Below are 12647 nucleotides of genomic sequence, written 5' to 3'. Positions count from 1 at the left end.
AGAAATGCGCACTCTCTTCGCTTTTAGACTCTTTGGCCCTTTTTTCTGCGCTAGAAATGCGCACCCTCTCCGCTTTTAGACTCTTTGGCCCGATTTTCTGCGCTAGAAATGCGCACCCTCTCCACTTTTAGACTCTTTGCTCTGTTTTTCTGCGCTAGAAATGCGCACTCTCTCCGCTTTTAGACTCTTTGCCCCGTTTTTCTGCACTAGAAATGCACACTCTCTTCGCTTTTAGACTCTTTGGCCCTTTTTTCTGCGCTAGAAATGCGCACCCTCTCCGCTTTTAGACTCTTTGGCCCGTTTTTCTGCGCTAGAAATGCGCACCCTCTCCACTTTTAGACTCTTTGCTCTGTTTTTCTGCGCTAGAAATGCGCACTCTCTCCGCTTTTAGACTCTTTTGCCCCGTTTTTGACACCTAGCGTTCAAACTTTGAATCTCACATTATAAAAACCTGCTTAACAGCAGGCCAACTTTCGTGTTATTTCTAAAACACCTCGTGGGCCGCTCCAAAAAAGGAAATGGGCCGCAAATGTCCCGCGGGCCGTCGTTTGGACACCCCTGCTTTAAGGCTCGGTTAGCAGGTTAATCAGGTTTGGTTGTTTACGTTTGCTGTTTAAGCCTAAAGGCACGCTGCTGCAGTAGCACCAGCACGTTGCTATGCTGCTCCATTTTGTCTGTAGGTTCTACCCACACTGTTTACCCTGCTATTTTTTTTACTCCCGCATTCCCAGTAAAAAGGTATCGGCCGGTACCCATTGCCGACACGATACTGTGTGTAAGTGCCAGTATTGGTGCAACCCTAATTTCCAGGTATGTGCGAATCAAGCTGTGGTGTAGGATACACAGCGATGTGTAGGCTACGGCATAGGTTTGAGAAGAAGTATAAATTGGCCTAAAGTGGTGGTGGTGTGGTGGGGGGGCATTCAGGGGCATGTTCAGCATACCTGCATATTTTCTTATTATGTAAAACCAACAGCTATTTAAAACCCCTTTTTTAACACTGTGTGCACATTTATTACCTGGCAGGTTGATGAAGGTGCTCCTGGGTGGAGAGCTGCTGTCAGAGATGGTGAAGGGGACGGTGTAAACCTCAGGAGCCAGATACTCAACATTCAGAGAGAGGTTGGTGTGAGTGTCTGTGGAGGGAAATGTTACAACATGCATTAAAACCGGACACATTTGGTATAAAAATAACAATTAAGGACTTTAATTATTAATTCACGAGGCAGACACCAGGGGTTTTGAGCTTTCTTTGACATGCTTGAGTAGCTTTAGTAATAGTTGTTTGGTCATGGTCCCCCAATGGGTGTCTTAGTCTAGTTTTGCAGTAGCTCTGGACCATCAAAGCATGGACCACACAGGATCACTGAAGGTCTTTCTTTAATTCCTGTATGTTCTGAGGTGCAACCTCCATGGATCACATCAGCTATCTTTGGGAAACCATAACCCTGTCCCTGGTTCACAGGTAGCCTGTCATTGGAGCATTTCTGGTTGGGTACTGGGTACTGATCACTACATACCAGGAATACCCCACAAGAACTAGCTGTTCTATTGGAGATGTTCTGATCCAGTTGTCTAAAACATCAAAGATCGGTTTTGTTTCAGTATTAATCAGTGTTATTCAGCACTGCAGTGATTAGCACGGATTAGCATAGTGGTGGTGAATGAGGTGTCTTCCACTCCATTTGACACTCCTACATTCCAAAATATTCAAAAAGTAAGTCCAATCCCTTTCTTTCTGCTGAAAACATTTGGGTTTGACATTAAAAGCTGAATATGAGACAAAGAAAATCAACATTTCAGCTTTTATCTGCTGGTGAAGCCTCTGTACTTTTGTTTACAAAGTCTTTTTTTGTGAACAGTACTAAAATACCTTAATCCTGCTCTCTGAAGGTTGTTGCTGAGGTCACTTACAGTTGTTTTAGGGTCTTTCTTACAGCATTTCTGTCATCAGCATTTCTCACAGTATTTCTGTCATCAACTGCTGTGGTTTTCCTTGGTCTACCTGTTCATCACCTGTTACTTAGTACACCAGTGACGACTTTCCTCTTCAGGATGTTTCAAATGGTTGCACTGGCCTATATTTGTGTAATGGCTCTGATTGATTTTCCATCTTCTCTTAGCTTCACAGTTGCTTGTTTTTCACCCATAGTCAGCTCTCTGGTTTTCATGTTGTTTCATGTTGATTTCTCCTTTAACTATAAATGACAGTCTGCACGAGCAAAACCCAAATCTAAAACTGAGCTTAGACATTCAGTGCTATATATTCTTTGAATAATTAATGTATCAAAATAGGTGGGTACAGACAGAAGGTGCTGAACTGTTCATATTAATATGAAAAAATGAAAACCAACCCCAAATATCTTCAGTCTACATCAAGAAATAAAAGTTGTGGCCTCAGTGGTTCAATATTTATGGAGGGCACTGTAATAAGCTGCTTCACTTTGTAGATTGTAAAGCCAGTCAGACAGAAATAAAAGCTCTAAATCTGTCGTTTGTGTTGGTCATCCTCAGAGGTGGAAAGTTACTAATTACATTTACTCACATTACTGTAATTGAGTAGATTTTATGAGTAATTTGTAATTTTTAAAGTAGTTTTTAAAATAAGTAATTTTACTTTTACTCAAGTTTATATTGACACAAGTAATTTACTTTACTACTTTGGAAAACTCCCCGTTACTGAGTAAAAAAAGAAATGAGTTTTGTTCTCCATGGCAGCGCAGCTGAACTTTTCCCGGCAGTGTTTATTACGGTTAGCGGAAGAGACGCTGTGTGAATCAGCTGTGTACCCTGGGGTCTGTGTGTGCAGCTCGGGGGAATCGGTGTTCTGTGGAGTTATGCTACCCGTCAATATGTGCTTTACTGCACTGAGCATGCACCGACCAACATTTTTTTGGTATGTTTTCATGTTTTTAATGATATTTCCTTAAGTTTTTTATTGGAAAAATTAAACAATATGCTTAAATGTTAAAAAAAATAGCAGTTAAAGCATAGCAATGGCAAGTTAAAAAAAATATTAATAAACTGTAAAACTATAAAAATACGGTTTATAGTCTCATATATGACCAAAACTTTTTAACAGTAAAGAAAAAAACTGGATCATAGAAGCCTATACCACTTGTTCTTGAAAATGTTTTATGGGGTGGTCTGAACAAATACTGCCTGAAAGATCCAAATTATTTAATTGAATAATTATTTAATTTAGGATTTGTTGTACTTTTTTTACATCAAATAATTGAAAGTAACTATGTAACTTTTTCTTAAAGTAAATTTTAAATTGAGTACTTTTTTACTTTTACTCGAGTAGAATTTTAGATGGGTACTTTTACTTTTACTTGAGTAAAATTTTAGCAAAGTAAAGGTGCTTTTACTTAATTACAATTTTTCAGTACTTATTCCACCTCTGGTCATTCTGTTGACCTTCATCAGTGCTCACAGGACCCTGCACACAGGATGCAAAATAATAAGACATCAAATAATAATAGCTGCTCTGTGGTGGTCTATCCTGTGGGGTCCTGACCATTAGAGAACAGGGTGAAAAGAGGATAATAATAAAGTATGCAGAGAAACAGATACAGAACTACAGTCTGTAATTATTATAGAACTACAATGTGTCCTATATGATCACTGGAGCTGATAAGATGTACACTGTAGAGCAGCATTAAGGAGGTGGTCATAATATTCTGACAACAACTGTATTTTTTGGTGCAGAATTGACCAAAATGTTCCTCCGCTTCATCTGTGTCTAAGATTTGTACATTATTTGCTGTGTTGTGTCCACTGTGGCACGTGAACTGGTTATGAATATGCGCTGCCTCATTAATATATGGATTTTTTATTAACTTTTATCAAGGACATGTCAAAATACTGCTGTGGTATGGAGAGCACAGCGTGCTGATCACTGTCCCAGTGACATTATGAGTATATTACAAGGTTACCAACGAGTCCAATAGAATATTTAACACATTTCATTATAATATTGGTAGTTTTTATTATTTTACATTTTATATATTTTAAGTAATGGAACAGTAGAATATAAATTGATAATTATTTGTTTCCAAATGAAAAAAGGCTTGGAAATGCCCACACATGTATAGTTGTGAGGTGCTATCTTGTGAGGTAGGTTTGAGATGGTGCAAAATGCGCATGGCAAGCTGAGGGTGAGTGCAGGTGAATTATGGGAGTTGGAGTGAGGGCTGATAGTGGGTGCAGGTGAATTATGGGAGTTGGAGTGAGGGCTGATAGTGGGTGCAAGTGGATTATAGGAGTTGGAGTGAGGGCTGATAGTGGGTGCAGGTGAATTATGGGATTTGGAGTGAGGTCTGATAGTGGGTGCAGGTGAATTATGGGAGTTGGAGTGAGGGCTGATAGTGGGTGCAGGTGAATTATGGGAGTTGGAGTGAGGGCTGATAGTGGGTGCAGGTGAATTATGGGAGTTGTAGTGAGGTCTGATAGTGGGTGCAGGTGAATTATGGGAGTTGGAGTGAGGGCTGATAGTGGGTGCAGGTGAATTATGGGAGTTGGAGTGAGGGCTGATAGTGGGTGCAGGTGAATTATGGGAGTTGGAGTAAGGGCTGATAGTGGGTGCAGGTGAATTATGGGAGTTGGAGTGAAGGCTGATAGTGGGTGCAGGTGAATTATGGGAGTTGGAGTGAGGGCTGATAGTGGGTGCAGGTGAATTATGGGAGTTGTAGTGAGGTCTGATAGTGGGTGCAGGTGAATTGTGGGAGTTGGAGTGAGAGCTGATAGTGGGTGCAGGTGAATTATGGGAGTTGTAGTGAAGGCTGATAGTGGGTGCAGGTGAATTATGGGAGCTGGAGTGAGGTCTGATAGTGGGTGCAGGTGAATTATGGGAGTTGGAGTGAGGGCTGATAGTGGGTGCAGGTGAATTATGGGAGTTGGAGTGAGGGCTGATAGTGGGTGCAGGTGAATTATGGGAGTTGTAGTGAGGTCTGATAGTGGGTGCAGGTGAATTATGGGAGTTGGAGTGAGGGCTGATAGTGGGTGCAGGTGAATTATGGGAGTTGTAGTGAGGTCTGATAGTGGGTGCAGGTGAATTATGGGAGTTGGAGTGAAGTCTGATAGTGGGTGCAGGTGAATTATGGGAGTTGTAGTGAGGTCTGATAGTGGGTGCAGGTGAATTATGGGAGTTGGAGTGAGGGCTGATGGTGGGTGCCGGTGAATTATGGGAGTTGGAGTGAAGGCTGATAGTGGGTGCAGGTGAATTATGGGAGTTGGAGTGAGGGCTGATAGTGGGTGCAGGTGAATTATGGGAGTTGGAGTGAGGGCTGATAGTGGGTGCAGGTGAATTATGGGAGTTGTAGTGAGGGCTGATAGTGGGTGCAGGTGAATTATGGGAGTTGGAGTGAGGGCTGATAGTGGGTGCAGGTGAATTATGGGAGTTGGAGTGAGGGCTGATAGTTGGTTCAGGTGAATTATGGGAGTTGGAGTGAGGGCTGATAGTGGGTGCCGGTGAATTATGGGAGTTGGAGTGAGGGCTGATAGTCGGTTCAGGTGAATTATGGGAGCTGGAGTGAGGGCTGATAGTGGGTGCAGGTGAATTATGGGAATTGGAGTGAGGTCTGATAATGGGTGCAGGTGAATTATGGAAGTTATAATGAGGTCTGATAATTGGTGGAGATAAATGGACCATTCCGTTTTTTAAGTTGTGTGGGCATTTAACATTCCTCTATCCACAGTGTCACTTGTGTACCAGGAACACACCACAGAAGCTAATACTACCACTTATTGTCTGGTAATAATCACAGGTTATCACAGGTGATTTCTGGCTGGAATTGTCCATACAAACAGCTACAAACATAAATTACATCCACATTCAATACAAGAGCTCAGAGCAGTGTTTTTCAACTTCTATGGTACATGGCAAAAGTCATGGGACACGTTACTAATTCCGGTCCTGTAACTTTTGTCATACTTGCCTTTGTGCCCATGTTGAATACCAAGCAAGACAGAGTTTTATTTCCATCCTAAATCAGAATGTGTTTCAGGTTTGTCGTAGCATTAATGTGTATACAGTGCTAAAGCTAAACACGCGACACAGGGACACTTTCACAAACCCAGTATCTAATCAGACCTTCAACATAAGAGCAGGAGCCCAGTCCAGTAAAGAGAAGCTGTTATCTGCCTCAGTTTAGTCTTATCACTCCCTCTAAAAGCCCTCTGCTGTCCTTTGACACCAGCGTTCTTTAATGTTCCACAGGGTAAGTGAGGGCGAAGAGGCTGTGATGAAGCTGGGGGTGACCCGAAGCCACAGCGTATCTCCGGAGTGTATCTCTGCTGTCAGAGGTGAGGAGTATGCTGTACATGAGACTAACTTCAAAAGAGTGGAAACAGTCTTAAAAATAAAGGTGACGCAAGGGTGTCTCGCTTTACGTTTGCTTTCTTGAACAAATAGTTAAATATGTACCTTAAATCCAATTTGTAATGTTTAGTATGTGTGACACTACACTGTGAAAGCACTGAAAAAGTTAAGTGAACTCAACTGCTTTGAGGAAACGGATTGTCTTGATATATTTACGCTTTAATATTTAATTCCTGAAATATTTTAAGCCTAAATACTGTAACCAACTAAGCTAAGTAAAAGCAATGCACTTGTTAATTATGTTATTAAATGAATTGCACTTACATTAATAAAATTGACATTACTCAATCCAGTATCCTGTTTCCAGTCCTGGACTTAACTTCCAGCAAGAACATAATCCAGGACTGGAATCTGGACTCAGCACAGTATACTTATACAAAACCTCTGACAAGAAATCTGTCAAGTAACAGAAGGCAACCATCAGCCAACATAAAGCCACTCTGATCAGAAGTGAAAGAGTTAACTTGATCTTACATCCTACAGTCCAGGAAGTCCAGGCAGCTGTATTGAACCACAATATGTACTGTATTTTCTAAATGAACACATACAAGGTGAATGTAGTCTAGGGAAATGACAACACACTGATGGTGAGTAAAGCGGCAGAAAATCAAATAGATGGTCCCAGGAGCCAATGGGAAAGCTGTCTTACTCATCAAGATTGCATTTAATTATAATGTAAACAGCTCAGATAGATAGATAGATAGATAGATAGATAGATAGATAGATAGATAGATAGATAGATAGATAGATAGATAGATAGATAGATAGATAGATAGATAGATAGATAGATAGATAGATAGATAGATAGATAGATAGATAGATAGATAGATAGATACTTTATTTATTCCGAAGGAAATTTAGGCATCCAGCAGCAACAACACAATACAATAAGAAACATACTCAGACAAATCAAAACACAGAAGAATAGAAAATATATAAGGCTATATAAAAAAAAAACTAACTATACAAGGTAAGGATCTATCTGTAAACTGAGCAGTGCAGTAGATGTTGCTAATGGTCATAAATAATTAAACAATTAACAGAGTAAAGTGCAATGACATCGATTACGAAAGTGACTGATGTGACATAGAAATATAATATAATATAAGTATGCATACGTTACAAGACAGTTCTAAAAATAAATGTGAAAATGTGAATACCCAATCATGAGTAAGGTATACTTAAATGTAAGCGAGGTTGGGGAAGTGTTAATATAAATAATTAAGTTGTTGAATAATGTCCAAGTGGTGTGCCTGGATTAAACTCAGTCGTCAGCAGCATCCCGTCCCCGATGGGAGGAGTTAAAGAGTCTGATGGCTCTCGGAATGAAGGATTTTCTGAGTCTGTCTGTTGTGCAGCTCTGTTACAGCAGTCTGCCACTGAACACAGTCCTCTGCTTCATGATGGTGGTGTGAAGTGGGTGACTATCATTGTTCATGATAGAAAGCAGTTTATCCAAAGTCCTTCTCTCAGCTATTGTAACCAGAGAGTCCAGCTCCATTCCAACCACTGCCCCGGCCCTCCTGACCAGCTTGTCCAGCCATGATGCCTCTCTCCTCTTCATGTTGCCTCCCCAGCACACCACAGCGTAGAAGAGAATGCTGGCCACGATTGATTGGTAGAACATCTGCAGAAGCTTCTTAAAGATGTTAAAGGACCGCAGTCTCCTCAAGAAATAGAGCCGGCTCTGTCCCTTCCTGTACAGGGTGTCTGTATTTGTTGACCAATCCAGTTTGTTGTCCAGCTGCAGACCAAGGTACTTGTAGGTCTTTACTGTCTCCACATCAACCCCCTCGATGGAGACTGACTGCAAGGGTGGTGCAGACCTACGGAAGTCCACCACCATCTCCTTGGTCTTGGATATGTTCAACTGCAGTTGGTTCAGTCGGCACCAAGCAACAAAGTCATCCACCTGTCTCTTGTACTCCTCCTCCTGACCACCCTTCACACACCCAACGATGGCAGTGTCATCCGAGAATTTCTGCAGGTGGCACATCTCAGAGTTGTACTGGAAGTCTGATGTGTAGAGAGTGAAGAGGAAGGGGGAGAGCACAGTCTCCTGTGCTCCAGTGCTACTGACCACAGTCTCCGATGTGCCATCAGTGAGCCTCACGTACTGTGGTCTGCAGGTGAGGTAGTCTGTGATCCAGGACACCAGATGAGGATCCACATTCATCTTCACCAGCTTGTCTCTGAGAAGTGGAGGCTGGATGGTGTTAAAAGCACTGGAGAAATCAAAAAACATGATTCTCACAGCACTACTCCCCTTGTCAAGATGAGAGTAGGTTCGGTGGAGGAGGTAGATGACTGCATCCTCAACACCAATCTTCTCCCGATATGCAAACTGGAGAGGGTCCAGTGCATGCTGTACCTGGGGTCTGAGGAGTGGGAGAAGCAGTCGTTCCATGGTCTTCATAATGTGCGAGGTCAAAGCTATCGGCCTGAAGTCATTGAGCTCACTGGGGCGAGGTTTCTTGGGAACAGGGACCAGGCATGACGTTTTCCACAGCGTAGGAACCCTCCCCAACTGCAGGCTCATGTTGAAGATATTCGACAAGGGTAACCCAAGTTCAAAGGTGCAAGCCTTAAGAAGTCTTGGGCTCACCTCGTCAGGTCCAGCTGATTTCCCTGAGCGGAGTCTCCTCAGCGCCCCTGTGACCTGGTCTGCAGAGAGGTGGAGGGGGGAGGTGAGGGGGGCGGACTGGATGTGCTGACAGTCTGTGAGAGGGAGACCTGAGCAGCACTCAGAAGAGGTAGGGAGGTGTCCAGTGGGGCAGAGGCTGAGGTTGCTGAGATAGCAGGACAGACAGAAGCAGGTGAGGATGAAACAGGGCAATCAAACCAGTTATAGAAGAGATTGAGTTCGTTCACTCTCTCCACACCACCAGCTGTTGCACTATCACTCTTTGGCTTGCACCCTGTGATTGTCCTCATACCGTCCCAAACTTCCTTCATGTTGTTAACTTGTAACTTCTGCTCAACCTTCTTCCTGTAGGTCTCCTTAGCCTCCTTTAAGCAGGACTTGAGTTCACGCTGAATATTCTTCAACTCCTCCTGGTTCTTGTCTTTAAAGGCCCTCTTCTTTTTGTTTAAGAGGTCCTTTACGTCGCTTGTAATCCAGGGCTTGTTGTTGGCAAAGCAGCGAACAGTTCTTACAGAAACCACAATGTCCATGCAAAAGTTCAGATAGTCAGTTGTGCAGTCTGCTACCCCCTCAATGTCCTCACCGTGAGAGTCCTGAAGCACACTCCAGTCTGTGGATGCAAAGCAGTCCTTCAGGGTCTCCTCTGCCTCCTGAGACCACTTCCTGAAGGAGCGTGTTGTGGTTGGTTGGAGACTGCACTCCCGGTAGGTCCTCTGGTTTCTCACTAACGCTGCGAGCTCGTCTGTCTTGTTGGCCAGCGAGTTCACGTTCCCCATCACCACTGCTGGAATACAGGGCTTGTATCTCCAGCGGTTTTCCCGTTGTTTAGCCTTTAGCTTAGCTCCGGCTTTACAGCCCCTGGAGCGTCGCTTAAGCTCCGTCGGAATGGGGTGCCTCGCGCCGGCGCGGCTCTTTGTTCTCAGCGCGAGAAGTTCTTCCCTCGAGTAAACAAAGTTTCTGCAGCCCATGTGCAGAGTTTGGCGATCCGTATCCATGGGATACATATTAACACACACTACAGCGTAGTAAGAGACGAAAAAAGAAAGTAAACAGTGAAAAAAGTTCACTTAAGGTGAAACGCTACACGGAGCTGCTGGAAGGCTGCCGCTCTCGTCAGCGCCGGAAACTCGACGATCAGAAGCTCGACGCCGGAAGCTCAGATCAGTTATTAAGTAACACTCATTTGAAATATAGCCGCAAACAGCGATTCTGGGTCCAAGCAAAAGTAGCAAAAGAAGGGCCCAATACATCAGTATGGAACCATTCCTGAGACAGAAGCCACGTCACCACGTGTCTGTGTGTGGCCGTGACTGTCAGTTTTCAATGCGTTTTCTTTATCTTCATGACTATTTACATTGTAGATTCATGCTGAAGGCATCAAAACTATGAATGAACACGTGGAGTTTTATGTACTTAACAAAAATAACTAAAAACATGTTTTATATTCTAGTTTCTTCAAAATAGCCACCCTTTGCTCTGATTACTGCTTTGCACACTCTTGGCATCATTCTCTCAATGAGCTTCAAGAGGTGGCCACCTGAAATGAAAAGTTTTCCAACAGTCTTGAAGGAAGGAGTTCCCAGAGGTGTTTATTAGCACTTGTTGCCCCTTTGCCTTCTTCACTCTGTGCTCCAGCTCACCCCAAACCATCTGGATTGGGTTCAGGTCCGGTGACTAGTGGAGGTTCAGCTCATTTTTTTGTTAAGTACATAAAACTCCACATGTGTTCATTCATAGTTTTGATGTCTTCAGTGAGAATCTACAATGTAAATAGTCATGAAAATAAAGAAAACGCATTGAAAAAGAGAAGGTATGTCAAAACTTTTGGCCTGTACTGTATATGTCTACTTGTGTAGCTGGGGTTTGTGTTTATGTGTGTTTCTATAAGTAAACTTCAACACTGGTAGTGAATATGAGAGCACAAGTGCATGTCTGTTGGAGAACCTGAACACTGGTAGTGTTTGTGAAAGCACAAGTGGATGTATTACAGTGTGGGTGTGTGATGGTACCCTTCAACACAGGCTGAGTTTGTGAGAGTCCAAGTGCATGTTTTTCAGTCTGTGTGTGTTGGTGGGTGTTTGTGTCTTTTGGTGAACATGGTAGTGTTTGTGACACACAATACTGAGCAAAGGGTCTGAATACTTATGACCATGTGATATTTCAGCTTTTCTTTTTTTTAATAAATAAAAAAAAATCCTACAACTTTTAGGATTTACAAGTTTATTTTAGGCTGTTCATGCTATTTTTTTAATGTAATCCATATCTGACCCTGGACTGAAAGCTCTTTGGTGTGTAATTAATGCACATTAATTATTAGCATTGCTTCATGTTACGTTTCGGTTTCATCCTTGTCAGAGTCTCAAAAGCTATGAATGAGTTTAAACTGGGCTAAAAACTGAACATGAATTATGATCTTATCTTTTAAAACATCGGTTCAACATCAGATTTTAAGACCCTACAGCAGAGAGTAAGGACATCTGAGATCATCAGGTCTCTCTCCCTTTCATCACGGGTATCTACACCACACACTGCATCAGCAAAGCAACCAGAACTGTGGACAATCCCACCCATCCCTCACACGGACTATTCTCACTAATGTCGTTCAGCAGAAGACACCAGAGTATCTGAATATCCACTATCAGACTTTGCAACAGCTTCTTCCACCAGGCAATCGGACTCCTCAACACTCAGAAAACTTCTTTTTCCCACTTCTTTTACTAAACACATACTCTCACACAGACAAAATATGAACCATTTTAATATTTATAATTTAATATCCTGTAGTGTTGGGGGTGGAGCCGATTCTCTGGTTGGAAACATGACTTATATAAATAATGGTTAAATAGGTAAATAACGTTTCAACTAATTAGTTGACAATTGAAAATGTATTACATCTATCGGTTCTGGCACTCATTCCACAGATCACATGACTGATCACATGACACCTCCCAGACCACAATCACCTGATTATTGACTTCACCTGTTTCTAGCATCCGTGAAATTCACTCAAACTTGGCTAAGTATTAAAACTATATAAAATGTATGACCCTTTTTGTATTTTTGATTTGCCTTACTCTCTGATACTGTTTTAACACTGCCTGTTTTGACCACGTTTTTGGTTTACCATTATTATACTAAATATTACTATTATTATTTAATTCTTAAAAATGTTGTAAATTAAATTGAGACATTCTGATGTAAGCACTGTTAATTAAGGTACTGTGGCGTGAGGAGGCGGGGGAACCGTGGGTCCGCCCCACGCCGGAACTCACAGCCATGTCTGTCCCAGCCGGTGTGCATTCAGGACTGATTAAGCAGCCGGCTGGGACAGGTATAAAACTCAGCCTCAGCTCACTAAAGGGAGGACTCTTGACTGGGGAGCTGAGGGCTGAGGCCGCACGGACCTTTAAACGAGCATAAAAAGAAGACTAAAGTAATTCTACAGACTCTAGAGCCCCTTTGGGCTGAGTATGTTTATTTAAGTTATTTTGGGTGTGGTGGAGGGCGTTTAAAAGCAAATAAAAGGTACGTTTTGAGTTTATTTACTCCCCGTGTCTGTGTTATCTGTGCGCTTCCTCCTTCCGGGTCACAGTGGTCACGCCCCTAACCCCAGGGGCCTAC

At 42.6% G+C, this 12647-nt stretch overlaps 1 protein-coding gene across 1 annotated transcript in view; it reads right to left on the bottom strand.

The window, feature by feature from the left end:
* The window catches only part of cdh16 (cadherin 16, KSP-cadherin), a 136622-nt gene that overhangs the window by 15167 nt on the left and 108808 nt on the right, over nucleotides 1-12647 (bottom strand). The window contains exon 15 of the mRNA XM_022665170.2: nucleotides 1020-1136. Within this exon, the coding sequence (XP_022520891.2) occupies nucleotides 1020-1136 (117 nt within the window). The remainder of the gene's footprint in view (nucleotides 1-1019; nucleotides 1137-12647) is intronic.

The sequence above is a fragment of the Astyanax mexicanus genome, chromosome 23 (genome assembly GCF_023375975.1).
Source record: "Astyanax mexicanus isolate ESR-SI-001 chromosome 23, AstMex3_surface, whole genome shotgun sequence".
NCBI classification, from domain to species: Eukaryota; Metazoa; Chordata; class Actinopteri; order Characiformes; family Acestrorhamphidae; genus Astyanax; species Astyanax mexicanus.
Note: the sequence above shows the minus strand (reverse complement) of the source record. Positions and strands in the feature narration are given on the sequence as shown.